The sequence below is a fragment of the Anopheles coluzzii genome, chromosome 3 (assembly GCF_943734685.1).
Source record: "Anopheles coluzzii chromosome 3, AcolN3, whole genome shotgun sequence".
Lineage (NCBI taxonomy): Eukaryota > Metazoa > Arthropoda > Insecta > Diptera > Culicidae > Anopheles > Anopheles coluzzii.
In genome coordinates, this window is record NC_064671.1 from 31,554,701 (window position 1) to 31,582,125 (window position 27,425).

Here is a 27,425-nt window from a genome sequence, read left to right on the forward strand (position 1 = left end):
TCCTTCTACAGCCGGCTAAAGGGGTAGTGTGGGTATACGGTTGAATCCATTTCTTCCTCCAATTTATTTAAATTCGTTTTTTGAATGAGAATCACAACTCAATGTCACTGTGTATGTACAGCTATGGTACTGCAGACTTCTTTTAAATACAGAGTTCCTTTTTTCCCCCTTCAATTCCATCATCCACTCACGTTGAGCGATTGTTCATCGCACAATCAGTTCTTAATACGCCTTCTTTCTCTCTTTCTTTCTAAGCTAGTTCCCCCTCAGTAGAAGCTACTTACATTTACGCTTTAAACACAGCACCAGAATTACACGATCGGTTTCGAGCAATTTCAAAAGCCTTATCCTTTCTCCTCCCCGTTCTAATGTACCGGAGTACTACAAACATCAAGAATGAGAAGATAAATCACTAGTGATAACCGTATTCTTTTTGCTCGGTTTTTCCTATTTGATCTGGTTCAGCACACGAGCAACAGACGAGCACGAGGAGAGTATACGATCGTTTTAAACCTACACAACCTTTTGGGGGTTTGGTATATGTATTTGTGTGTGCCCCCCACATTTACACGATACTAACCGTATGTATTTACACGATACTAAACGTCTCCATTTGCAATGGCCTACTTTGACGGCCTCGTTGGCCTCGTTGTGGTAGTTTTGTTTGTGCGCTTTCTGTTGCTTTCCGTATGTAAAAGCTTAACATTAATGTATCGTTAAAATGCTTTAGTTTTTCTATCCGCAAATGTATTAAATTCAAAATGGGTAAGTGTGTTTCGCTTACCTGCCGGTAAATTGTTCTGATCCCTATCTGCAACCTTCTCTTTCGCTCGTTTTCCACCAGTTTTCCAATTAGAAAACTTCCTTATCCGATTCGACATCTGGTACTTATACTGTATATCAGAAAACTGGCTCCCAACTGCCGCCGCTATCTATCTAGCATAAATAGTGTGTTGCCATTAAAGAATAAGTTAATTACAGTACAATAATCTAACATACACCGTACTGCTCTATGTACATTAATAGGACGTTCGTATTTACTGACGACATACTGATACACACACTCACACATACATATGCTACATATGCCTCATATTATGCTCAAGAGATAAAAGCTTCCCCTTCGCTTAATTTCTGATTCGAATGCATAAATTACGCACTGCTGCGTACGGCGGCATGAAATATAGACATCAATCAATCTATTCCCGTTTTCCATTGCTGGTATTCTTATGCTGCGAGTTGTTTTTAAATGATACTGCTTACCACTTACTATAAATTACACTAACACCGGTGCCGGTTATTGCAGGAACTTCTTCACTCCAGTACTACAACATCCGTATGATCGCCTGAAAGCAGGAAAAGCGTGTACAGTTTGTTGTTGGGTCGAGCTGCAGTAGGATTTGTTAAATGTAAGCGCACCGCTTGCTATAATTTACCTTTGCCGTTCTTTGGTTTCGCTGCTGTGTTGGTGGTGGTGGTGCTGGCGGTTTTTGAAGTGACCGTTATACCTCCACCTAATCGATTACCCACAACGAATGGTGCACTGGCTGGTATTGTTGTTACGATCGTACTGTTTACGTTTTGCTGCCAACGACAATGTAAAACAACGTATTAAAATAAAGCAGTTTAGCATTTGCAATGTTATTGTTTTAAATATGTGCGTCGGTATCGGTCTGTATGAGCTTTTTAAGCAAAGCAGAAAATCCAACACCACTCACCGTATTATCCTCCAGCCTGGGACGCTTCATGGGAGGCGTACCCGGCATAACGCCCAAATGCGACGACAGCGTCTTGGAAGCGTTCTTTGCCGCCGTCGAGTCGATGCCGCGGCGTCGAATGATCATACTGTTCGGTGTCGGCTGCACACCGGCCGTTAGTGACGTCGTTGCGGAATTACTGCCAGCGGCACCGGCACGAATAATGTTCCCCATCGGTAGGTTGGTTTTAACTGTCGCCGTTGTCATTGTGGTGGTTGGTGAGCTGATGGGTAAAAGAATCAGGAGAAACGGTGTAAGACAATTGGTGGTGGATTTCTTCTTCTTCTTCTTCTTCTTCTTCTATATGGCGAACGTCCCCTACACGGACATGAGACTTAATTCATTACCACGCAGCCGGATAACCAAAATTCTTGCTAAGGCGCCCCGGACCCATTCTAGGCTTGAACCCATGACGGGCATGTTATTGAGTCGTTCGAGTTGACGACTGTACCACGGGGCCGCCCCGTAGTAGTGGTGGATTTAATGATTATAAATACCTACCCAGCGGGCTTGAGTGTAGTCGTCCCAGGTGCTGCTGCTGCTTTGTTGATGAGGATCTGCTGAGATCCCTGTGTCGAGGGCAAGATCCGTCGCATAGTGGGCGATGCCACCGCTCGCCGTATCACAAGCTCTTTGCCCACATCCTTGTAGCTGTAGTTGAGCGTCGACCGGGCGGGCTGGCCTGTACTACCGGTGCTGCCAGTGGTCGGGCCACCCGGTGCTGCCGATACAGGCAGAATGATGTTTGCGGTTGGTATTACCGTCATCGTGGTAGCTGGCGCAGATGCACCGGCAGCCCCCGTCACACGTGGCCCCGGATTGGGTGTAATAATGCTGGCGGAATTGCTTTTCGTTATCGTGATGCCCCCGGTGGAGGCACCCGTTGCAGCAGGATTGATAGTTATGGGGCTTTTGCCCGCCCGGTTGATCACTGCCGGCGTGCGGTTTATCTGACTTATTGCTGGATTTGGTCGGCTAACTAACACGGGCTGCTGCTGCTGCTGGATGGAGTTGGTTGAAGGTGTTGAACCTAACGAAGTCTTCACCATGGTGGAGGAGGCTGCCGTGCCCGGTAGTCGAGGGGGCGCACCCGGCACACCCGGCGGGTTGTTCAGCTTGCCCGTCATGCTGGCCGCGGACAGTAGCGTGACGGGGGTAATCTTTGCCGCCGAACTCGACTTTTGCAGCGCGCTCGCAGGACGGACCGCAGACTGTGTAGTGATCGTGCGGGCAGCAGTAGGAGGAGCCGTTACACTGCTGACGATCTGGCTGGATTGTTGCAGTTGTGTCAGCTTGGGAGGGGCGGTACCCAGCGGAGTTGTCGACACTGTGGGAGTAGTGGCGGGTTTTTTGACAGCCCTAGAACCGGCGCCACTCAACGGGGATACGGACGTTTTCATCGGTATCACCGTCATTGGGCGACTTTCGGGCTTGGGTTTGGGTGGTGCTGGTGCGGGCGCCGATTTCACCGCCGTTATTGTAGTGGTGTTCGGCAGCGTTTGCGTTCTGCCCAGTCCGGACTGTTTGGCCAGCGCGTTCAGTGGGTTGATTTTAATCTGCGAGCTCACACTACTAACCGTCGCCGGTGATGGTTTCGCCATCGCTTTGGCGGCACCTTTGCCGACAGCGGAGGTAGTGACGATGGTGGGCGGTTGCGTCACACTCACTACAGAAGTAGGCGCTGGAGGTGGCGGTGGCGTGGGTTGTTGTGGTTTAGTCGTAATGGAAATTCCACTCTTTGCCGGTTTGGTGGTAATTGGCGTCGTCGTGGTTGTTGCTGCCGTTCGCTGATCTGCAGATCCAGAAAGCATATATCTCATCCCAGCAGGCGTTGCAGCAGGTGTCGACGTGGCGGGAGACGCTAACGGTCCTTTGCTGTTCGCAACAGGAGATGGCAACGGGTTGGCCTTGCTACTCGCGGCAGGAGACGGCAGCGGACTGTTCTTCTTATTCGAACCGACGGCCGTTTGTACCGTCAGTGGGCTGCGAGACAAAGGCGACGGTTTGCTTGCCGCCGTTGGCTGTTTGTTCGCTGCCGTCATTTTGAAGGTGGGCGATGGTACCCTGGGCTTCAAGGCTCCACTTTTCGCTAGTGCCTGCTGGGCAGGGGAGGATGCGCTGCTCACGCTGGTGGCGATGTTTGCACGCGCCAGCTGCAGTCGGCTTGGCATCGGGTTGGAGATAATGGGTGGAGCGGTTGGGACAGCAGCTGGTACGGCGGTTTGCAAACTGTTCTGCTTCGCCGATACCTTCGCAGTCGAAGGTTTGGGCAGCTGCTGTGCTATATTACTTAGTGTTTTGGTAGATTTAGCCGTGTCTTTTCCACCACTGTTCGTGTGGGATGGTTCCATGACACTGCTTGGGGTCACGGTCGTACTGTACGGCGTGCTGTTGAAGTTATTTCCCGTGCCACTTTTGTTTGACACGTCCTGCGCCTTTGCTGGCACGGTTGACGTGCGGCGCGATTTGTCCTCCTCTTCGCTCGGGTTAGCGGCAGCGGTTGGTGTGCGGGCCGGTACAGCCGAACTAACCGGCCCTGAACGCAAACTGGGCGCAGGCGGTGTCGCTGGCAGTCTGTTTTCCGCGAAACTGTCCCCTGCGGAACGGTTATTCGCCACTAGACTGCTCGGTTGCTCCCCGGCGGTTGTACTCTTGGGTGGGCCCTGTCCAATCGATAGCGATAGAGCCATTGCCGTTGAGGACAGTAGAGAGGGAGTGCTGATGCTGCTGTTGCTGCTATTGCTGCTGCTTATGGGAACGGTCAACGCACTGCCACTATTCGATGTCATCGGTGACGAAGCCGTCAGTGGGAAAGCACCTCCTGCACTGCTGCGTGGCTGATTGTCCAGCGTGGGCGATAGCAGCGGTACATTGCGCGGCGAAAAGGGACTAGAAACGCCCGCCGTGGCAAGCGCCGAGGCTGACATTTGTTCGGTCAACCGGTTAAACAGTGCTTTCGTGACGGAATCGTAGCTGCTACTGCTGCCACTGCTCGATTTGCTCGCCGGTGGTGGTTGCGGTGGGTTTGCTTTCTGCAGCGAGGTAATATTTGAAATCGATAATCCCGACGGCGCGGAAGACTGCAGCGCATTAGGCGACAGCAGGGCCGATGCACCACTTTGCGCATAGTCACTCATCTGCTTTAGCGGGCTGTAGTGAGCGGACGGACTGGCCCCGCTGCTGCTTAGCGCGGTGTGATGTGCTGCCAGCTCCGCCAGCGACGAGCTCGACGATCCGCCCAACAGGGACTGGCTGAGGCTGGTGAGTGCGGACGGCGACAGACCGCTAGCACCGGCGCCCGACTTGCCCGACAGCAGGCTGAGCATACTCGCTAGCGAAGCCGTCGTGCCGTAGCCTCCTCCACCTCCGCCTTTGCCGGACGATGCTCCTCCTCCTCCCGGGCTGCTCGCCGGTCCGATCGGGGGCAGCATCGACTGGGCGCCGTTTGCCATCGGCGACGAATGGCCCCCCAGTGGCGGCATACCGTAGTCCATTGCGCCCGCCCCGGACAGCGGGAAGCTGCTGTACATCTTGGCAAAAGCCGTCGCAAAGGCCGGATCGTTCATCAGCGTGCTGTACTGCTGCGAACCCGCGTACTGCATGTAGAGCGGCGGCCGGCCCATCGAGCTGCCGTACGAGGCGGCGTAATCGCTCCGGTACATATCGCCGGCACCGCCCATCGGCAGCCCCATGGCACCCGGATAGCCCATGGCGCTGGCGTAGTATGGTGCCATCGGCGAACCGTACGCGGACGAGCCCAGCAAACCGCCGAGCTGGGCCGCTGCCGCCGCACCCATCGAGTTGAGCTGCGACAGGTAGGACCGGTTCTCGTTGTTCTGTATCTCCCGCTCGTACGCCGCCCACGCCTCCTTCTTCTCCTCCTCGCTCAGGTCCTGCTCCGGCTTGTTCTCGAGCAGCGAGTCGTGCTCGTGGTACTTCAGTATCTTGTTCGGGTAGGTGCGCAACAGCGACGCCAGTATGTCGTCCGCCGGCAGGATCGGCGTCTCGCGCGTCATCTCCGACACCTTCGTGAGCGTGTACAGCTCCGCCAGCTCACCGTAGCTGTAGTGCCGATCGATCTGCTGCTCATCCACCACCCGGAAGCTGAGCGCCTGCTTCGTGACCGAGCGCGAGTACACCTTCTCCTCCATCGTGCCGGCCGCTATCAACCGGTACACGTAGCACTTGCGCTTCTGCCCGAGACGGAAGATGCGGAAAATGTTCTGCTGATCGTTCGAAGGATTCCAGGACGTGTCCAGTATGATGACCCGGTTCGCACCGGTCAGATTGATGCCCTGGCCGCCCGCCTTGGCCGAGATGAGGAAGCACTTGGTGCGCTTGTTCTGCGGATCGTTGAACGACGTGATCATCTGATGCCGGATCGACTTTTGCGTCTTCCCGTCCAGCCGGTAGTAATCCTTGCCCGGTTCCCACGGTCCCTTGAACGCGCTGTACGCGTACGCGTCCGACAGCTGCGGGTTCTCCTCCTGGTGGTGAATCTTGGCCATGAAATGCTCCACCATGTTCAGCACCGACACGAACGCGGTAAAGATGAGCACCTTCTCGCCCCGCTCGTTGCAGTGCTTCAGTATTTCGAACAGTATCCACAGCTTGTTGCTTGGGAACAGCGACTCCAGGTCGGCGATCTGCAGGTACTGGCGCCACCAGTCGTTCGTCACCGACAGCTGGCCGCTCTTGATGTCGTTGTGATCGTCCGGCGACTCGTCGTCACTGTCCGGCGTGGCCGTTTTGCGCGCAGCGTCCCGCCGGTTCTTCTCCAGGTTGGCCGATTCCCATGCCTTCTCCAGCACTTTTGGGTGAGTCCAGATCTGTGAAAAAAGTGTTTGCAAAGAACAGAAAGCGTTAAGGAGGCCCGCACCAAATTAATGATGGGAAAAATGAAGTTATCTGGAACGATTCCGGAGAATAGGTCCGGAATCAGTTTATGGAATCAATCCCGGAATCGGCTCCGGAATCGAAATTGGCTCCGGAATTGGCTCAGAATCGGAATCGGTTTCAGAATCGTAGTCGGTATCAGAGGAAGCAGAATCGTAGTCGGTACCGGAATCAAAATTGGCTCCAAAATCAGAATCGGCTTCGAAATCAGAGTCACTTTCGGCATCTCCACAAGAAGACACGTTTGGGTCCAATGATTCTACGTATTGATAATCGCAAAAAATCAAAATTTACTTGTAAGCGATCCATTCTCATAGAGATTCCCAGTCAGATTTTGCTTGTGAAACATCTTATTTGAATTCAAGAACGGATTCTTATTCCGGAGCTAATTCCAATTCTGGAGTCAATTCTGATTCCGTTATCGGAGAAAATTGTGATTTGCAAGGTCGATTCCGATTTCAAAGCCGATTCTGATTCCGGCGCCGATTCCGATCCTGGAATCGATTCCAAAGCCTCCGAACTCCGGAATCGGCTTCAGGATCAACTCCGGAATCGGCTCCAGAATCAACTCCGGAATCGGCTCCGGCATCGAAATCGATGGCTCCGGAATTGATTCCGAACACGGAATCGGAATCGGGTAGCTCCGATTCCGTGCTCCCACCACTACTCCAAATACACTCAATCGTGTCCCAATCACCTTTCGCAGCGAGGTGTAATCGGCAATCAGTTTGAATTTCTTTGTCCTGCCCGGCTCGCCAGTTACATCGTTGTTTGTGTAATCATTCATCTGTAGAAACACTTCGTACATCTTTTCCTGGAAATGAAAAAATGCATTCATTAATAGGGGTTGGCGTTGCGATACACGTTTACCGGTTTTCGGTGTGGAATCCTTCCGGATGATTCCGTTTCCGTTCCCTCTGCCCGCACGATCGCGGCAGGACTTACTTGTACTGGCGTCAGTGGAACGAACAGAACATACTCAAACTTTTCCGGGAGAAACTCCTTCAACACTGCCGCTTCCTTACGCTATTTTGGAAAATTAACAAAAAATGGATGATAAGAATTTGTATGTAATTGTTGGCATTTTTAAAAACATCGAATCGATCGAAACCTACCTGCACAAACTTGGAAAGCTTGTTGTGCAACACGTACGACCGCTGCTTCATGATCTTGATCGACTGGTGATCGGAATCCTTACACTGCCCGTTTTTGATGGGATTGGCATACAGGTTGCTAAACTCTTTGTCACTGCCCAGGAACGATGGTTTGATGAAGTTGACCATACAATAATCTAAAAAAAAAAATTAAACATTAAAGCATTGTCCTAGCCTTCCCCTTTAATCAATCGCAATCCCTCGGTACACTTACACTCCTTCAGGTTGTTTTGGATCGGCGTACCGGTGAGCATGATGCGCCGGCGCGTTTTAATCTTCGACACCGCCTCGCTGATTGCGGACCGCTTGTTCTTAATCTGGTGGCCCTCGTCGCAGATCACCAGATCCGCACCCGGGTTGAGCAGATACTCCTTGATCAGCCCCAGCTTGGCGCTGCGCAGCCCGACCGAACCCTTGCGCCGCTCGTAGTTGATCAGTGCCCGGAACGCCTCGTACCCAATCAGCATCACGCCGCAGTTGGGCGACTTGCAGTAGTACCAGCGCTTCAGCACCGCTATCTTGTCGTTCTGCGTGCACACGTCCGGGAAGCAGTACACCTTCATCTGGTAGCCCGTGCGGATCGTGCCCTGCCACCGGGCGATCTCTTCCTTCCAGTTCATGACCGTACTTTTCGGGCAGATGACCAGCACCCGGTTCGTCATCAGCTGCGGGTAGCGCATCACCGTGTGCAGCAGCGAAATCATCTGCAGCGTCTTGCCCAGCCCCATGCAGTGCGCCAGGATGCAGCCCGAGCCGGAATGTTTCGGCAGCGCGTCGACCGACCCGTACGTGTTGTCGTACATAAACTTGATGCCCTCGATCTGGTGCGGCTTCAGCAGCTTCACTATCTCCGGATGCACGCAGATCGCCTGCTTGCGCACGGAATCGTAATCGAGCACCAGCTCGCTCTCGCCCGGCCCGGGCAGGTACGAGGCGAGGAACTTTTTCAGCTGCTCGTGCTTCTTCTTCAGCCGCGCCGTACGGCCCTCCTCCTCCTTCTGCGCTTTCTTCGTCTCCTCGGCCAGCTCGTCGTTCGTCAGCATGGCACGGATCCTGCGCTTCGGCTCCTTGTCCGGGACGGTTTTGTTTTCCTCCAGATCGCCCGTAATCAGCTCGGCATCGTCGGAGCTGTCCGAGCTGAGACTGATACAGTCCTGGCCATCTTTGGAGCCTTTCTGTTTGCCCGCCGTGCTGCTGCCCGATGCTGCTGTTGCTGCTGCTCCGCTGCCCGTCGTCGTCGCGTCCGGATCGGATGGTGCGGGAGAGGATGTTTTCGCCTGCTTGCCTTTAATTCCATCGCCGGAGGGAGTGGTGCTGGGGGACGGTTTTGCAATGGTGCTGCCTTCACCCGCAGTGCTGGCAGGCGTTTTACCCTTCCTGGGAGCAGAGGACGCGTTTAGCGACGCGCTAAAATCGAACGTTTCAAGCGACACTGGAGCGGCCCGCTTTCGCTGCCGTTTCTTGGGCGTTCCGTCCAGCATTTCCAGGTCCGAATCGGCACTGGACGATTCGCGCTCGCTCTCGGAACCGCGTGCTTTCCGCGCGTTTATACGCTTCCGCCTTTTGCGCGGTGTTTTCTCGGACTTGTCGGACTTTTCGCCGTCAAACAAATCGTTGCTGAACAGTTCCTTGTCTTTCGGATTTGCCAGCTCGGTTCGGGTTTGCTTTTTGGGCGTTTCTGCCCGCTCGGAGTCTTTCGTTGCCTGCCGCTCCGCAGAACTTTCCCCGCCGACATTGTCCCCGGAGTCGTCCGCCTGTCCGTTGGTAAGTAAATTGCCATTCTCCATTTCGTTGGACTGCTTTTTGCGCTCCTTCCGCTCCGCCAGCTTGGAATCGTGACGCTTCAAAAAGCTTTCCACCAACGAGCCCGCCGACGAGTCGTCCGAATCCTCCTTGCCCGTCCCGTTCGGCCGACCATCGGCACTGTTATCGTCCTCCTCCTCGCCCGACAGCAAACCGTCCAGGTTATCCTCCTCGTCGCTCGTTTCCTCGCTGCTGCTGAGCTGGTTCAGCAGCTGCTGCTTCATCGTTTCGTTGCACTTTTGCAGAAACTGTTCCTCCGTCTCTACCACGTCCTTTTCGCTCTCGCTCGACTCGTCCGACTGTGGCTCGAGCGGTGCCGTCGCTGTGTCGTCGCTCCCGTTTTCATGGTTTAAAAAGTGCTCCATATTGTTCTCGTCCTTTTTCTTCTTCGCCGCCGACGACGACGACGACTCCTTCGACTTGCTGGCAGCACTTGTCGGTCCGCCCGAACCCGCCGCACCACCCGCTGCATTCCGACACCCGATCAGCGTGCTGATGTTGCACAGCCGCTCGATCTGCATGTCCTCGTACTCTTCCCGCTCCGCCTCCGTCATGTCCTTCACGCTCTTGCTGAGCGCCGGCCTGGTCGGTTCCTTGCCCGCACCAGCAGCGGAACGTTTGCGCGTTTCCTCCGACCGTTCTTCCCGCTCCTGGCGCTGCTGCTCCCCGTCGAGAAAGTCCTGCACGACCCCCACCGCGTCCGGTATGATGTCATGCACGTCCGACATGATGTCATCCACACCGCTCAACACACCGTCGAGCAGGTTTTCGTCCCCGTCCGCACGGCCACCATCCTCCGACCGCTTCTCCGCCTCGTCGCTAGAGCTGTCGGAGTAGATTTGTTCGCGGCGCTTCTTACCCGCACCACGCTCGTCCGCCGAGCTCGGTTTACGCTTTTCTTTGGCACTCTTTCGCAACCGGCGATTGTGTCGCAGCGCCTCCTTCGCCTTCTTGGAGCTGGAATTTCCACTGCCGGAGAGTTGGCTGGTACTGTTGCTACTGCTGCTACTGCTACTACTACTGCTACTGCTGCTGTCGGAGGAGGAATCTAGTAGCCTTTTCTTGCACTGCTCGTTGCGGTGCTGATCCTTCGAACGTTCCGTCTGGATTGCTATTTCCACTTTATTCCCAGTGCTGGCGGCATTTGAGCTGTCCTGCCGGCTCGATGGGACATTTTCACTCGGATTAACACGATTGATCTGGGACAAAACAGTAAGAATCAAGGTATAGGAAACAGTAACCAAAAAAAAAAAAAAAAAAAAAAAACAAAACACACTCATCCTTACCTTTTCAACCAGATTAGCCAGCTGGGCCGCTTTCGAACCCTTTTGATAAGCTCCTCCTCTGCAGCCCGTCTTTTTCAGCCACTGCTCGTAATGCTTGGTAAATTTTGTTCCCAACTCTAGCAGTTCCTCCAGCTCGTCGCCGGACGCAGCACTGCTACTTGCACTGCCCACTTTAGCACAGTCCACATCGGAACTGAAATCCTCCCGCCGACCGTGCGACCCGTCCGTCGACGGCACTAGCCCATCGCCCTCCATCCGTTCGGAACAATTCGACGACAGCGGCACGGACAGGCTGCTGCCCTCACTCGGTGATGCCTCTTTGCCCAGCAGCGCCGCTGACGCTGTCGGCTGCAGCTCGGTCGAACGGTTCAGGAACGATTTCACCACCTTCTCTATCCTCTGCACCGTGCGTTTGCCGCCCGTCGAGGTAACGTCTCCTTCGCGAGCCAACTTTTTCGAGAGCGTTACCAGCTTCCGCAGACTGTGCTCCCCATCCTCGTCAGACGACACGCCCTCCTCCGCCTCCTGGTCGCTCGGTTGCGGCGTGATGATGTTAATGGTCGTGTACGAATGGTCGTTCTCGAGCGGCGAATCATTCTCGCCCACCACCGTGCCACCCTGGTACGGTGCCGCCCTGGAGCTGTTGAGCGACTGCAGCACCTCGTCGTGGCTGTCGTACTCGTCGGCCGAGGGCGGCGAAATCAGCTCATTGCCGATGTACTCCTCGGCCAGGATCGTTTCCTGTATTTGTGGCTCTTCGATTTCGATCTTCGTCTCGAACAGTTCGTACGCATCGTGCTGCTGCTCATCATCGTAGCCGTCCTCCTCCTCCTCCTTCTCCCGCTCGTTGCCGCTGCTGTCGTCCGTTTCGTCCAGCCGCATACCGTCGTCCAGCCCGTTATCCTTGTCGAACAGATCCTGCAGCTCGAGATCCTCCACGTACGGCACGCTGAACCGCTCGCTACGGTGCTCCACATCAAGCGCCATCCGTTCCGCGGCACTCTCTGCCGAAGGGAGCGGCGTGCGACCTACGCCACTCCGCCTACCGGTCGTACCGTCGTCCAGATACTCGTGGTCGGACACGAAGAGATGATTCACGTACGTGGAGGATGCCGCTGCCTCATCGGACAGCAGCAGTCCCCCCTTGGGCGAGGAACATTTGTCCCCGTCCAGCAGTGCACGATCGTCCTCGTCGTCGTCTGAGCACAGCTCGACGGAAACGTAGTTTTCATCGCTTTCCGGAAAGTCGCCCACCTCCATAATTTCGACGTCGTTGAACAGATCGGGCTCCTCCACCGTGGACGACCTGTGGGGAGGCGAGAGAGAGGAAACAGGTGAAACGAGGCAATGTTTCTGGGAAAAATACGGTTCTTTCGACAGTCCGTTCCCGCTTGAATTCGCACGAATTTGGGTTCTGTGCGTGTTTCCCGTTCCTCGGTACTCACAAGTGCTGACGTGATTTGTTCGATTTTTTCCACCCTCTTTAAACGATAGTTTTCAATTCGTGATTTTTGTATTTCTGTTAATCACTTTTACAACCAGAAAAGAAAGATAGGATTACACAGAAAAAAAAGAAAGGTTTGTCGCTCGCCTCCAGCGCGCAAAACTACAGGCGAAAAAAGAAGCAGGCGGCGCCACAGCGGTTGCCCACCGGTGCGAGCGAGATGCAATACAAAACAAAAACAAAGAACTAACGCCAGCATCATCGCAGCACGACCAACGACGACGATGCGGAGGTGGGTGGAGAGGGGTGAAATTTTCCATCCACCCTTGCGTTCGCAGCTTCCTTGCACACTTACATGATTGCGTTGCTTGCAGGCGGCGGCGACGGCGGCGGAAACTGTGAAACTCTTTCTGTCGATCCTTTCCCCGGAAGCAGCTAAACAACCATTTGGGAGCAGGGCTGCCCCCGCCGATCACCACCACTTCACAGCCTACTACTACCACTACCACTGCACTGCACACCGCGACAAGAGTGGACGGGATAGGGAGCGAGTGGCTCTACGCAAAAATGGGCCCGGCGCGTACTGCCAATTATTGCTTTTCATTTCACCGCAGCGGCGGGCAAGCGATGATGATGATGATGCGCGCAATCGAAACTGCAATCTCTGCACTCTCGCGACAGAATCACGCACCACTCTTTTGCACTTTCGCTTGTAGCACACTGGCAACACGCACACACTAAGGGTGGGGGAAGGCGCAAAGATGGCCAAATATGTAGAAAAGCTGGACTGCCCTGTTCCTGCCCGTGCGTGTGTGTCGTGTATTTCTCGCTGTGTGGCTGCTATTTTCAGGAAGCCAGTGGGTAGCAAGCTCGCTCCTGCAATTTACAGCGCGCACTGTGGGCTTCCCGGACGGCCATTGACCAAGCGACATGACAGCTGGGCGTTTCGGGTGGTCATTTCTTCGACTGCAGAGTTGTCGATAGCAGAAAAGCGGAAAGAATTATTAATTTCTAAATATTTCAAAAGCTTGGAAAATTATTTTTAGCCATTAAATACGTAATGAAACAAGCAAAACAGTACATTTGTTTTCGAAATGAATCACTCGGTGAAAGCACGCAATTGAACGGATCTGACAACACTGTTTCTATTTGTTATTGTTTACATTACCGGCCAGCGCGAGAATAATCTTGCCCGGTTTGCTACGAATCATAGCAAGCCGCAAAGTGTTTCGCGTTTTTAATTGCTTACGAGCAGCGGTTAAACTACGGAACCATGTCGACGCCATGTGCCACCGGTGCAAAAGTCGAGTGTAGTGTTTGCACCAAAGTTGTGAGCTCTCGTAGAGCGAGCAATTTGCAGGGCGCTCTCACCAGCGATCACTCCGTTGTGCAAGCATTGGCACAGTTGGCGGGGATAGAGGTATGGAGCTGTCGTCGTGATGCTTTTGTTGAAAAGCACTTAAAATGGTTTTCAAAAACTTTTCGCAGCTTCCATCACACTCTGCGCTGGAACAAGCGTGGATCTGCGGGAAGGTTTGCTATCGCCAGTTAAGCGCGGCGATTGCACTCCAAGGGCGGGCGAGAAGAATGTTTGAGCGCTTCGAACAGCTGCAGGAAGGCGGGCAGGAAGTTTCGTCTGCCCAGGAACGAATCAGTTCGCCCGGAAGACGTGCCACGATGCCTACGGATGCAGCGCTGCAGAATCATGAGCTTGAGCAGATAAACCAAAACGGTCATAAGTGCTGCGGGTGTGACTTTACCGGCCGCACTGTGGAAGAACTTTACGAGCATATTGCCGCTGCCCATGGTCGGGAAAATGTTTCCCCCATTGTAATGTTCGTTTGTGCGCTGTGCCACGAGGCGTTTGAAGATTATGATGGCTTACGGAACCATCAGCAGTGGTTTGAAAGTTCTGAACTATTCGTTTGCCATCTTTGTTCGTGCGGATTCATAACGAAGGCAAGTTTTGAGGATCACATGAGTGGATGCACCGAGCGGAGAAGTTTGATTGCTAAAAGCAATGTTGATGCAGATTCATCTTTAAAGAGTAAAGTGAGTACCGCAGGTGTCAAGAAACGATCGAAGAAACGATCGAAGAAACGCCGTGATCAAACCAAACTTTCCACCGGATACGCTTGCTGCAATGCAACGTTCGCCGAGGAGAAAGATCTACTCGATCACGTGCAGGAACGGCATGCCGCTCGTCTTGGGATTCACTACCGGGAGCGCACATCCGACCAGTCCGTAAGCTTCAGGAATCGGAAAACCCTCCGCCAGCATCGACACAATAGGCAAGCAGTGAAGCGGCATAACAGTTGCCGCCACTGTGGCAGACGGAACAACATTCCTGGGCGAGATCTGTGTGCCAACCCATCCCGGCAGTTTTTGTGCGAGGTGTGCGGGAGGTGCTTCGGAAAGCAATCGCAGCTCCGGCTGCATGCTGTTTCGCACCGAGCGTATCGTCTGTACGGATGTGACCATTGTGCGGCTCGGTTTCATTTCGCTTTCCGACTGAAGAAGCATCTGCAGTCGGTGCACGCGTCCGAGTACCGGTACGAGTGTCCGCATTGTGGACGGAAGATGGCGGACAAGGCGCGGTACGATTTGCACCTGCGGAAGCACATGGACCTGACGTTTTAGCGTTGCAGGCAAGAGATGAAGTAGCACACTGTTGTTGTCAAAGGCATGCGGAACATGATGGCGTTCCGGGCGGCGGTTACCGAATATATACGAGCTTTTTTTAAGGACATTAATTTACAAAAAAAAAATGCAATTTGATTATAGAGCAAATATAGCGACTTTTTGTTTCGAGTTTATTACGTGTTCTACCACTCAGCGCGATCCACCAAGTTTATAATCGTCGTAAATCATCATATCTCCCTACCATTTCATCGCCGCTTCTCCCTCTAAAACTGGGCATGTTAAGATTCTACAAATGTTTCCTTCTGCTGCTTTTTTTGGGGGGAAAATTAAAAAAAACCTTCTTGCATGATCCGGGTGTTTTGTTTTGACTGTCATTGCGGAAAACTGCCAACTATGATCGGGAAGCAAAGCCAAACAGCGCATCCTGTTGGCGTTCGCGTCCTGCTGGTATCCCGGGTTGTTTAAATCGCCGCGTTGCAGCGTTGTTATGGCGACGATGGACGCACCTCCAGTTTGCATCGACCGGATTCGGCTGCTCACATGTTGCGGAACTGCTTGTGCAGATCGTTCAGCATGATGACGTCCGGATTTTCCTGCTCGAACCGGGTCGGCTCGTGTTCGCGCTCGTCCGCGCCCCACTCGCCAAACTTTTGCTTCATCACGTCCGGCTGGCGGCTCTGCTCTTCCTGCGCTTTCTGCGTGGTGTTCCGGGACCGCCGGCAGGAGAAGAACACGAGGGAGTTGATAACGTTGGGAGGGCGTGTGTTGAAGAAAAGGTGGTACACTCGTATCAGACGAGGGAGGTGTGTGGGGGGTTTTGTTTTGCATATGCCTTAAGTAATGTTTGCCCTCCCATTCGGGTTATGTGTGTGTGTATGTGTGTTTATAATTTAGGGTTGGTGCTGTGCCTCACCCTCGTGAAAATGCTCTTTTCTGCTCCGAAAGGTTTGTTTCAAATTTGGCTTTTTTTAAAGCATTCATACTGTGGAGTTGGCGTTTGATTGCATTTTCTTTTCAAACAGTTCAAAGCTCGTTTTCGATCACGATGTGGAGATTTCCGGAGGGAAAAGTTAGGCGATTAGTAGCGAAATGAGCACAACACATCATTTTACTACGAAAAGCACATCAAAACCCGTGGGAATTATGATTTGAAGATGGTTTTTTTCGTGGGGAAGGCCCAAAAATATGAAAGTAAGGGGGACAAATAATGGAAACAATATTTTACTGATTTTTGCCACAACCCTCCCCGGAGAGACACAAAGTTCGTGCGCAAATCCATCGATTTAATAGCAATCGATGCACGTGCAGGAAAAAAAACTTACCTTGGAGTCACTCTGCGCAAACTTTGTAAACATGTTGGCAAACACCTTCTTCTGCTGATCGTTGTAGGCCTTGATCTTGTGCTTGCAAATGGTCACCTGATTCAGGGCCGCCTTGTTTTCCGGTTCAATTTCCAACACCTACGGTGAAGCAGAGGAAAGATTGTATTTTATCGATCAAACAACACACGCGCCCATCATCCACGCGCTACTTACAGCGGAGAAATCTTGCAGCGCTCGGTCCAAGTCGCCCAGTGCCAAATTGGACATTCCCCGCCTGTACAGCGCCTTCACGTTTTTGCTGTCCATCTTGAGGGCTTCGACGCACTGTGGAGAAGAAAGAGAGAGCGAATAAAGCACCATGGGAAAACCGCAAAACCACAACATCGCGTTTAAATTTAAACACAGCAAGCGTGGGACGCAACGGTATCGCGCCGCTTCTTATCAGGTCCACTCTTACCGCAACTTTCGCTTCATCGTGCGAGTTTAACTTCTGGAGGCACAGAATTTTGTTGAGATAGATGGCCAGCTTGGCCGCTTCCCCTTCCTTCGACTGGTCGTACAGGTAGGTGAGCGCCCGGTTGTACAGCTTCAGGGCGAGCTCGTGCTTCTCCTCCTTCAGGTACTTGGTGCCCTTCTCGCGCAGCAGCTTGGCCTGGGCCAGCATTTCGTCCTGCGACATCATCGACCGCTCGACCAGCGCCTCGAAGTCGGTCAGCGTCACCGTGTACTCGACGGTCGCGTTCGGCGGTATGCCCAGCTCGCTGTTGCCCTGCGCGCCGAACGCGTACTGGGGCTTCAGCAGCAGCCGGGCCGTCTCCTCCTTGTGGAACTTCTCCAGCGCCAGCTCGACGCCCGCCACCACGCCCACCTCCTTGCCCTCGTCCAGACAGAACTCCACGTCCCGCTCCTCGAACACGCGGCCCTCGTGCCGGCCGACCAGGTGCACCTTCACCAGGCCGCCCGCCGTAGGGCGCTTCTTGCTGCTGCCCGACTGCACGATGAACCGCTGTATGCCGCCGTCCGACTTGGGGCTAAGGTCCTCCCCCTTCCAACCCAGTATTTCCAGCTCGAAGTTGAGCGTCGCGTTCGGCGGAATGTTCGGCGGGCTGCCGGAGCTGCCGTACGCGTACTCGGGCGCACACCGCAGGATGCACCGCTCGCCCAGCCGCATCGACGCGACGCCCATGTCGAACGCTTTGATGACCGAGCCGGTCCCGAGGGTGAACTGGAACGGCTCGTTCCGGTCCCGGCTCGAGTCGAACTTCTTGCCGTCCGCGTCCAGTGTGCCGGTGTAGTGCAGCGAGACGGAGCAGCCCTTCGACGGGCGCTCGTCGCCGGTCCCTTCCTGCAGGATGCGCTTCTGGACGCCCCCGTCGCCGGACAGATCGTGGTATTCCTCCATTTCGTACGGCTTTTATTTCACACTTTTTCCACGCAAAATGGTACTGCTGCTGCTCGGATGGTGGTGTGTGCGGACGTGCGTACGTGCGTGTGTACAATGTGTGTGCGGCGGCACTTCTTCGCGTGTTGTTGCGGCTCTTTCTTGTTTCGCGGCTCGCTTTTATGCGTTTGACAGGTCCCAAAAACATGGGGCGAGTCAGTGCCTCTCAACCGAGCGCGAAGGAATTGAGGAGTTAGAATTTGCTAAACCACTTTAGGGCCAGTTAACACGTAGGTTAGAAATTAGCTGAACGCTTTTGTAAATGGCTTAAAGCTTCTTTGCACATACAAAATCGCTACCTAGCAACGGAATACGTAAACTAGATTTGTTGCCTTTCCTTGGTTGAGAGGCGCTGATTTCAAACATACTTTGACAGCTATCGGATTGTCATTTTTTCGAACATGCTCGAATTTTCCGGAATTTCAATTTCGAAAACACGTTTCAGATTTATCGCCCAAATGCGGTTATCGCAAAATTAATTTAAAATCCAATTTACAAAACAATTCAATCAGATAATAAAGCGGAGGAGACTCATGATGTACAAATAAAATATTAAACTTAAATTTAATTTAACTTCCAGCAACGTTGCAATAACATTAGAAACAACCAGTAAATTACCACCTGCGAGAGCATGTGAAGATTCAGTACCGATTTTATTACATCACTGAGGACATCCACCGGCTAGCTCGATCCGTTGCCAGTAGCAGAAGCAACAGAAACACGCGGGAAAATGTACCACACCGCTCTTCTGTAAACCTGGAGACCACACCAGCCATACTTTTTCGAAGAAAATCTGTTCACAATTTTCCACAAAGCATCTTTGATGATGATCTACACACACAAACTCCGACGAAACAAACTTGCTCTCGCTCCCGCTCCAAAAATAATAAAAAATATATAAATTAATCAACCGACATCTTTTCGCCCGTGGTGGCGCCCGTTCCCTGCTGCGACGACTGCTGCTGGTCGCCACCGCCCTCCTTGTCTTCCGACTCCACCGGCAGCTCCAGCACCTTCGGTCCGTACAGCAGCACATAGGCGCAGTGCCAGTCGCCACCGCCGGACAGCTTCAGGATCGATTCCTGATCCACCGGCGACACGTGATCGTCGTTGAACATAATCCACTGATCGTCCTTGTGCCTCACCCAGCCGACATAATGCCCCGACGAGCTCGACCGTCCCTGGTGCGTTAGCACGGCCTGCAGTGTGTAATATCCACTGTTGTTACTGCCCAGGTCTGGGGAAAAATGGAAGCAAAAGAACTGTATTTAAAACTGCCACCACACGCCCCCCCTTCGCTCATTGCATTACCATCCTCGAAGCAGTACGGTTGGGGAACAGTCTTGGGTTTCTCCTTTTCCAGCTCGGCCTTCGATTTGTTCTTGCCCTTGAGCGTACGCTCGACCTCCGCGTTAGCGATCTCGTTGAATTTGGTGCGCATCGGGGTCAGCTTTTCCTGCAGCTCGGGCGTGCACAGCTCGTACGCGTCGAACTCGATCGGGAACTTGATGTCCTTCAGCACCTTCGCATTGATGCCCTCCTTGCCCTTGTACTGGAACCGGACGAACTGGACCGTCAGGTAGGCCGGCAGACGGCTGATCAGCGACTAGAAGAAAACGAATGGCATTTGTTTAGATTAATTTTGAATCATTCTTCCAAGCGGGATCGTTTTGTACACTGCACATTGTACTACAATATTGAAACCAATTACAAACAACAAGGACGTTTTTTTTCTTGAAAATTTTATTTCTGAAAAGTACCCGACTTTCCTTTAGGAGACTCTCTCTCGCTTCCTCTTACTTAACCCTCTTCTGTTCTGGGAGGGGGTGTGCCCTATAATTCAAAAGCGCAATCAGGAAACGTTCCTGCAAAAGAACCATACAATCACACCACAAGTTCCTGTGTCTTTGCCACCCCCCGCCCGCTTCGTACCTGCTGAACTACTCTCAATATTATTACACGTTCGTAATTTAAACACATATAGAGGGCGCGACGCTTTTGCTTAAGAATGGGGAGTTCATATTTTCAAAAATTATTTAAAAAAAATGGTAATAATAGATGGAAAAATTCGAAAAAAGCTGTTGCATTCCAATAGATAATATGCATTAAATGATGATGTTGATTACGATGAGGATGGTGAAATGAGTTCTGATTACAAAAGGTAGCGGCGCGCTGGATGCGTGTGTCTTATATCCCTATATTGTCTGATTGCAAAATGAAATTTCTTTTTTTTTTTAATTAACTCCTATTTGTTGGTGTGTTTGTGTGTATACCGTTTTGTGTGTGCGCACTAACTAAAGAATAGTAAAACCAAAAGAAAACAAAAAAAAAACAATATACACATTCGCACTTTTCACGGAAAGAAGATGCGGTGAGGACTCTACCTCCTCTGCTTAGATGGCTGATTCTGCTGCTTGTTTGTTTGTTTGTGTGTTTGTTTTGCTATGTACATACTTTCGTGTTTCCCTGTTCTATCTGTCTTCCCCTTTTTTGCGTCTAATAAACCGTACGTACACACATCATCTTCATCATACTATTCTGTTCTGTGTCGTGGATACATTAGCTTTCATATTTTTGTACATAAAACAAATCTTTCTTAATGAATGCCTGCTTTCACCTCGCTTTTGCTCTCTTCCTCCCCCACGCACGTACGACGGTTCGTTTCTTATCGATGGTTTTTCTTTTGTTTGTTAGTTTTTACCTTACCCAAATATACACATGCACATCTAAATATAATCGGGGGGTTCGCTTTCTCTCTCTCTTTCATTTGTTTTGCTATTTCTCTTCCCCCCTTTGCCTGGCGCGATGGAGACAACAGTGCTAGGCAACAACTGCCTGTCTGCCTACTGCTACTTTGATCTCTAGGATGAATCTCGCACAACGCACAAGGTGAAAGGTGCGCATATTGTGGACATTTGTGCTCGTACCTGTACTGCACGCACACGGCCTAGTGTAGTTTGTTGCCTCGTTCTTTTCCGTTTTATCCCGCAAATGGGTTGCGCGGGAGGTAGGTAGTTAGGTAGGTAGGTATGGTAAGGAATAAAGATTGTGTATGTACAAGGGAAAGTTGGAATTCTTAAAAAAAAAGAAAGAGACTTATCCTTACACACTAAAAATGACTGTATCGCACGCTTTGCTCCTCTCGCTTGCTCTCTTTGCCTACCCTGCCCCAAGATGCCGGCCGTCAAAGGCATCCGCGTAGCGTGCAAATAATTTTGGGATTTCCCAAGAGTGCCCCCAACCACAACAAAATGCACATCTCTCTATTTCCTTGTACTCTATACTCCTGCGGAGGGGGAATTAGTTGCACACACACACACAAAAAACAGCACTTAAACTGTCCGAGGATAGATAATGAACCAAACCCCTCTCCCGCTCCTTTTCACAAACTGAAAGTGGCTGCGTGCTAGCATCAAACGCATACATGCACGCGCCTACTAGAGGACGATGATGCGTGCGTGTGTTGGTGTGCGCAACGCAATGCGCATTGAAAGCTTAAGGATTTTGCAACCGCTTTTTTGTTATCCTCTTCGAGTGAATGATCGATCATGGGGCGATATTTGTTTCCTTCGCTACTGGCTACTGGTTGTGATCCTCAATACCCTTCTATCACAATTGTTTTGTTACCACTGTTGCTATCTCTTTCGCGTGTCCTCGGTCAAATTCGACTGTATTCTCTCTCTCTCTCTAGCATGTCCTAGCGCGCGCCGAGCGCTTATCAAACACAATAAATGGCAAAACGTGCGTGTGCATCAACAAACGCGACTGTGCACCACTGCCTCCCTTCCTCTCCGCTCAAGTGCACTCTTCTCTTCCGCCCGTTCCTCTCCACACGTCACGTTTAATCCGTGTAGAGAATGTACTGCGACGCATCGTTGTCAATCTCGACCGATTCCATCTTGACGAAGGCTTGCGGCGGCAGGATGGTGTTGCCCGCGCCCGAATGATGCGGCGAGGAGGCGGCGGCCGCCTGTGCCACGCTCTGGTGTCGGCTGCTACTGCCCCCGCCGCCGCTGCTGCCACTGCTGCTGTTGCGCTTCGCCTTCGCGTGCGTCAGAATGTGAGATTTGAGGTTGGTCGACTGGGCGAACTTCTTGTTGCAGCCGTCGAACGGGCAGACGTACGGCCGGTCGCCGGTGTGTATCCGCACGTGCGTCCGCAGGTTGAAGTCGAGCGAGAACCGCTTGCCGCAGCCCTCGAACGTACACTGGAATGGTTTCTCGCCCGTGTGCACCAGCTGGTGGCGCTTCAGCTTCGAGCTCTCCACGAACGATTTGCCGCACTCGGCGCACACGTGCACCCGCGGCCCGTGCGTGTGCAGGTGCTTGCGCATCGCCGAGTTGTCCCGGAACATCTTCGTGCAGCCCTTGTGCGGGCAGGCAATGTTGCGATCGGACACGTCCGACGATGACCGTCCGCCACCGCCGCCGCCGCCCCCGGTGCTGCCACCGTCGCCACCGAGTATCATGCCGGGGCCGTCCGGGGACGCCGCCAGCAGCAAGCTGGATGCGCTGGAGGACAGCTTGACACTGCCGATGCCCCCACTGCCGCCTTTCGATTTGTGGGACGGGCGGGTGAACTCGCTCAGCTGCTTCGGGTCGGACAGATCGATGCCCGGCATGCTGTCGCAGCTGTCCGGCGTGATCTTCTTGCCCGTCATGTACTCCGTGTAGTCCGGGTCGATCTCCGGGTTCGAGCCGTCGTCGTCGTCCGTGCCGGACGCCCACATCGTCACGCTGAACTCGCCCTCCATCGTTTTGATCTGCACCTGCTTCTGCTCCCACCGGCGCCGCTTGTGATTCACGTCCAGCTGCTCCACCGCCGTCAGCCCGTGATGATGGTGGCTGCCGCTGTTGTGATGGTGCACGTTGCCATCGTTCGCCCGGATGCGGTTCATCATGCCGCCGCCGCCGCTGCGCGACTGCTTGAGCGATTTGCGCTTGCGGGACGACGGGCCCGGCGTGGTCGTCGCCGACTCGATGTAGATTTCGTTCTCCAGATTGATGTCACCGTACACGCACAGCGCATCGCCGGACGAATCCAGCACCTCCTCGTGCACCGCCTGCCCAATGTCCGGCTCGTGCTGCAGTATCTCCTCATCGTCGTCCCCCGGGTGCCCGAGATGATGGTGATGATGGTGATGGTGATGGTGATGGTGCCCCATCAGCCCACCCTGCGAGTCTTCCGTCTCGCACGTCACCTCCTCGTAGTGGCCGTCCACCCCGCCGTACTGGTCGTAGTCGATCTCCGCCCCGAACCCGGCACTGCCGTCCACCTCCTCCACGATGTTCGCGTCCGGCACCTCCACCTCAGACATGATGTTATCGTGCTGATGATGGTGCGAGTGATGCAGATGATGATGGGAGGACATCATCAGTAGCTCCTCCAGTGGGTCGACGTACCACTGCACTTTCCCGTCGTAAGCCCGGCCCGTAAACCGGTGCACCGCACTCCAGCTTCACACACACGCACACACGCCCGCGTGGCACCCCCTCGGAGTGGCCTTGCTATATCTCCTCCTTCGAGCTGGACCCTTTTGTTCGAAGGTACCACAGTGTCCTTCGTACGCACGCACGCACACACTAGCACACACAACGGCGAAACGGCATGAACTCGCACGTACGCACGCACACACGCGCACAATAAACAAAAGCGGTGGTTGGTGTGGTGTGGCTTTAATCCTTTATTCTTTTGCCACACACGCGCACACACGCACGCACGCACACAATGCGCTCCTGGCAGGGACGAAGCGACGACAGCTGCTGACCGTGCGGGGGTTTTCCTTTGTGTGCACCGACGAGTGTGTGTGCTGCGTTTGTATGCGTGTGATCCTTTGCTGCTTGTGTAGTGGTGGTTGCTTGGCGTGTGTAATCGTTGGCAGCGCTGTGTTTTTTTGTGCCTCGTAACGTCGTCCTTTTCGGTTTGCTGAAACACACACACACACTCACTTTGATGTCCCAACAAAACGCCACTATTTCAGCATGCGGGCGATGAAGGGAAAAAAGAAAACACACAAGTTCTATTCCTGGTTGTGCCGCCGGCGTTTAAAGAATTATTTTTAGTTCTTCCGATGCGCCCGATGACAACATCCTCACACACGTCGCGCGCTTCCTCCGGGTTCGCTCTAGTTGGTGCCCCGAGGGGATTCTTGTGCGATGCGCCACCGCTGCCGCTTGCAGGTTGTTGTGAATGCACAAAACGGGGGGAGAAGAATGTTGAGCTTTTCACCGAATGCGCCTCTATTGCTTTATTTCACTGCGTTAGAACGATATGCCGCACCGCACACTACAACACAACACACTTTCCGTTTCGTCGCTTGTGTGTAAATGCGTACGTATGTGTGTGTTTGTGTGAAGAATCCCCAGTTGTATGTTTAAAGCTCCGCAACGAGAGCCAGGGGGAATCCTTTCAACTGTCCGATGCTACTCCGCATACCGTATATTGTTCCGATCGACACACGAACCATCCGCTTGTGGCGTATCAAAATAGCGAACTTGGATGCAGCACGCGAAACAAACATTGGCGCATTTCCTTCTTTGCCGTTCTCTGCTAATGCTGCCCTGCCTGCCTGCCTGCAGCTGTGCTGTGCAGTGTTTGCCTCTGCTCGTCGAGATGAATAGGCGCACGCACACCACCGCACATCAACGAGAACACTTCTTCGCTTGCGTTTTTTTCTGCTATTTCGATCCGTTCCGCTTGGCTTTTCACGCAGCGGGGTGTGCTTCCGCAGGCGAGCGCGATTGTCCCACGGCACACCACCTCTGACCACTTTCGCACCGTTTACCGTTCGATTTCCCACTCGCCGACACGAAACACGCTTCCGACGATCCGCAAATTGCCCGTGCTAAGCCCGTGAATGCTGACAAATATTCACGTTTCCAAAATAAAGATGGCTGCCGCACACACGACGGGGTAGAATTTGTTCCTCGCGAGAAGACAGGGAAAAAATGAGTGCGTCTGTTCGCTCGCTCGGGCGAAAATGCCCCCTCAGACGCGGTTTCGCCCGGCCTGTCGGGCGCTAGAGCGGGACGGCATCGTACGATGTTCGAAACTGCACGAACGATTGGCGGCAGTGTTTTTTATTGTTTTAATAGGCAACATTGCACTTTAAAACGTGCTTTATTTAGCTGATTTTCTTACAAAAATTCACAAAACTAAAATATTTATTTATTTGTGGCACAATAGCGCGAATTTGCGACAAAGTTGCACCACATTACACGCAACGAGCACAACAAATTGGGCTACCTCTGCATGTCTCGCTCTACCCGCGACGTCCCACACTTCGAATTCAATATGGCGGACGCGGTACGAACTCATGTTCGAATTCAATATGGCTTCATGTTTTGAAAATACACCTCCTACGGGCCCAGCGTCGTGAGGTCATTGTTTTTCTACAATTTTGAGCGCATAAATTGCGATAATTATGTTACAAGCCGTGCCCAATCGAAGCCGGCCAAACACTGACACTCAGTGCGAATGTGCTAGTCATGCTGCACATGGATTGGTGTACCGTATTTTCAATACGCCGGATCACGGAGGGGGGTTTTCCCCCGTTCCGCCCCCTGAGGGGTGAACAAGAAAAAATAAATAGGAAAGGGGACGCATGTTTTGTTTGTTTGCATACAAATGCGGAATATGCGCTCCGGTACGTATGTGTGAGTGTGTATGCTTGACAGTGAATGAGATTGTTTTTTTCTCTTCTTTTGTTGGCGAAAACAACCGCAAAGAAAAACGCGTATGCTTCAAGATTTGAGTTTTTCGAGCAGTTTTTCATAATATTTAAATTTGTATATGGCATGATAAAAAAAAAATCACTTACCGTTTTCGAATAAACAGCATCACGCCCGAGGGAGGGAGACATTTTAGTCAGCTGTTCCTTCAATCTCTGCAATTAAATCGCAACAAAATGCATCGACATTCGGTAAATACACTTTGAAATTATTACGAACGTGTTAAAACCTTGGCCGACCGACAACACCTACCAATCGCAATCCGGAGTGCATGTATTTCACCTCGGTGGAAATGAAGCAGCTGAGCTGCAGGAAGTTTTCTTTCGATTTGCTCGCCGGCTCATCCTCCGCCTCGGTACACTTCATCTCCACGTCGAACGTGCCGCCGAACCATTGATCGATGAACGAGCTGGAAATGGCAAACAAAAACCCGGAAACTTGGTGTGAAAATCCGCTCCCTCCACCCGTTCAAGTTCCTGCAGCGCGCCTCCTACCTGTGCTTCACGCTCTGCTCGGGGGCAAGCTTCTGGGCCGGCAGCTTCTGCTGTAGCATCTTCAGCAGCTCGGACCAGCACTCGTTCGCGTCCTGCTGCCGGTACGTGCCGTTCTCGCCCGTCTGCGAAAAGTTCGGGAACGCGATGTGCAACCGCTGCAGAAACAGGACCGGCGTGATCGAATCGTTCCGGCGCTCCATGTCCTCGAACAGGTTCTTCATCGACATGGTAATGGCCTGCGGGGAGGCGAGCCCCGCCAGCCCCGACGCACCGCCCGCCTCCTCCTTGTATTCCTTCAGCGCTTCGCGCAGCTCGCGCACCGATCGGAGACACTGCAGCGTTGCGTTCATGTAGCACGTGTTGCCCAGATTCACTAAACCGGCCGGAGTATCGAACTGTGTGTGTGTGTGAAGAAAGGAAACCAAATATAACAAAACCTAAACCTCACTTCATGCCCTGCGCCAGATTCACTTACGGCCGTCGCTAGCTCGTTCTCGTTCATGTCCTCTATGAATTTCGGCTTTTCCACCGGCTCCTGGGGCACTTCTTCCTTTGTGCCGAGCAGCAGCAGCGTGGCGCCCTAAAAGTGTAAAGTGCAGTCGGCAGGTTAGGAGCATGGTCAGGGGTTCAGCACTCAACTCTACGTCGTACATTCTTGATCGGCATGTTCCACTCCTCATCCTTCAGGCTAATGCCTTTGCAGAGCACCTTTTGTCGGTCCGGCTGGACACCGGTCAGGGCGAACAGCTGGGCTTTGAACAGCATCGGCTCCTCGTCCGTGTTGACCTCAATGTTTTTGAAGCTTTCCTTTCCCCATTTCACGTTCACTGCAAACAAACAAAGAAAAGCACAGCATCCCAGCTCAGCCAAACATGCTTAATCATGGTTGTTTTCGTTGTCCGCACACACGGCCAACAAAGACAATGGGCGAAGGCCACCCAACGGGGCAAGCGAAAACCCCTTGGGAAGCGATTTTTCCGTCGCAGATTTACATTTCGCGATGATTTTATGTGAGCACAAGCTCGTTCTAAAACTGCTATTTATTTATTTTAACTGTTTTCCCGAGTTTATCACCACCATAACCTCAATTGCGTGAACTGTCATCCGTCGAAAGGCAGATAGGACCTTTCGGGCTGAAAGTCGGCTTCGGAAGGTTTTTGGACGGCTCGGCGGCAGCAACCCCCGGGCGGGACACACTCACCCGTAAATGAAGGCATTTTTCCTAACGTTTTCCCGCTGGCAGGTGTGAAAAAATTTGGGCGACAAAAGTTGAGCACAGAGTTTTGCAAACAAACCCAACCGAATTACTTTGATCCGACGACAGCAAACTGGTTTTATGATGACACAAAGGCTAGGCAGGCTGCAGGTCCGGCTACACGGTGCACCAATTGGCGCAGGTTGACATTTGCAGAGCGAAATCCAAATTTGCGTTGCGAAAATGGGAAAAGTGTGCAA

At 52.7% G+C, this 27,425-nt stretch overlaps 5 protein-coding genes across 6 annotated transcripts; 1 reads left to right on the forward strand and 4 right to left on the reverse strand.

The window, feature by feature from the left end:
- Nucleotides 1-35: 35 nt before the first annotated feature.
- LOC120959203 (transcriptional regulator ATRX-like) lies at nt 36-13,255 on the reverse strand. The gene is made up of 10 exons (XM_040382442.2): nt 12,696-13,255; nt 10,897-12,202; nt 8,022-10,809; nt 7,769-7,944; nt 7,599-7,679; nt 7,351-7,467; nt 2,259-6,586; nt 1,719-1,980; nt 1,437-1,584; nt 36-1,346 (listed from the first exon to the last, which is right to left on the reverse strand). Coding segments are annotated over exons 1-10 (9,240 nt in total). The 5' UTR covers nt 12,698-13,255; the 3' UTR covers nt 36-1,314.
- A 100-nt stretch (nt 13,256-13,355) lies between these two features.
- Nucleotides 13,356-15,299, forward strand: LOC120959213 (zinc finger protein 586-like). The gene is made up of 2 exons (XM_040382464.2): nt 13,356-13,760; nt 13,829-15,299. The coding sequence occupies exons 1-2, from the start codon at nt 13,614-13,616 to the stop codon at nt 14,978-14,980; spliced, it is 1,299 nt and encodes a 432-aa protein (XP_040238398.2). The 5' UTR covers nt 13,356-13,613; the 3' UTR covers nt 14,981-15,299.
- Nucleotides 15,300-15,313: 14 nt separating this feature from the next.
- On the reverse strand, nt 15,314-17,899 carry LOC120959212 (FK506-binding protein 59). Of its 2 annotated transcripts, XR_007452525.1 has the most exons (5): nt 16,763-17,899; nt 16,519-16,629; nt 16,306-16,443; nt 15,897-16,094; nt 15,568-15,678 (listed from the first exon to the last, which is right to left on the reverse strand). XR_007452525.1 is itself a non-coding variant. In XM_040382462.2 (4 exons), exons 1-4 carry the CDS (start codon nt 17,705-17,707, stop codon nt 15,520-15,522), a joined length of 1,353 nt encoding a protein of 450 aa, XP_040238396.2. In that variant the 5' UTR covers nt 17,708-17,898; the 3' UTR covers nt 15,314-15,519. The 2 variants fall into 2 exon arrangements, 1 of the variants encoding a protein (XP_040238396.2); XM_040382462.2 differs by lacking the exon at nt 15,897-16,094 and having other exon boundaries at nt 15,314-15,678; nt 16,763-17,898.
- A 457-nt stretch (nt 17,900-18,356) lies between these two features.
- LOC120959210 (ubiquitin carboxyl-terminal hydrolase 14) lies at nt 18,357-27,332 on the reverse strand. Its single transcript, XM_040382460.2, has 8 exons — nt 27,172-27,332; nt 26,622-26,797; nt 26,446-26,550; nt 25,971-26,365; nt 25,729-25,885; nt 25,566-25,631; nt 19,058-19,352; nt 18,357-18,983 (listed from the first exon to the last, which is right to left on the reverse strand). Exons 1-8 carry the CDS (start codon nt 27,185-27,187, stop codon nt 18,649-18,651), a joined length of 1,545 nt encoding a protein of 514 aa, XP_040238394.2. The 5' UTR covers nt 27,188-27,332; the 3' UTR covers nt 18,357-18,648.
- Nucleotides 20,795-24,799, reverse strand: LOC120959211 (transcriptional repressor protein YY1). Its single transcript, XM_040382461.2, has one exon. It carries the CDS (start codon nt 23,118-23,120, stop codon nt 21,588-21,590), a length of 1,533 nt encoding a protein of 510 aa, XP_040238395.1. The 5' UTR covers nt 23,121-24,799; the 3' UTR covers nt 20,795-21,587.
- Nucleotides 27,333-27,425: the final 93 nt, after the last annotated feature.

Coding starts and splice junctions, on each gene's coding strand:
- LOC120959203 (XM_040382442.2), bottom strand. Junction 7,945..8,021: donor CCAAAACAACCTGAAGGAGT/GTAAGTGTACCG, acceptor TTTTTTTTTTAG/ATTATTGTATGGTCAACTTC. Junction 6,587..7,350: donor ATTACACCTCGCTGCGAAAG/GTGATTGGGACA, acceptor CTTTTTTCACAG/ATCTGGACTCACCCAAAAGT.
- LOC120959213 (XM_040382464.2), top strand. CDS start 13,614: ATGTCGACGCCATGTGCCACCGGTGCAAAAGTCGAGTGTAGTGTTTGC. Junction 13,761..13,828: donor CACAGTTGGCGGGGATAGAG/GTATGGAGCTGT, acceptor AACTTTTCGCAG/CTTCCATCACACTCTGCGCT.
- LOC120959212 (XM_040382462.2), bottom strand. CDS start 17,707: ATGGAGGAATACCACGATCTGTCCGGCGACGGGGGCGTCCAGAAGCGC. Junction 16,630..16,762: donor ACGATGAAGCGAAAGTTGCG/GTAAGAGTGGAC, acceptor TCTTCTCCACAG/TGCGTCGAAGCCCTCAAGAT. Junction 16,444..16,518: donor CGCTGCAAGATTTCTCCGCT/GTAAGTAGCGCG, acceptor GCTTCACCGTAG/GTGTTGGAAATTGAACCGGA.
- LOC120959211 (XM_040382461.2), bottom strand. CDS start 23,120: ATGATGTCCTCCCATCATCATCTGCATCACTCGCACCATCATCAGCAC.
- LOC120959210 (XM_040382460.2), bottom strand. Junction 25,886..25,970: donor GAGCAGAGCGTGAAGCACAG/GTAGGAGGCGCG, acceptor TGCCATTTCCAG/CTCGTTCATCGATCAATGGT. Junction 18,984..19,057: donor ACCGTACTGCTTCGAGGATG/GTAATGCAATGA, acceptor ATTTTTCCCCAG/ACCTGGGCAGTAACAACAGT.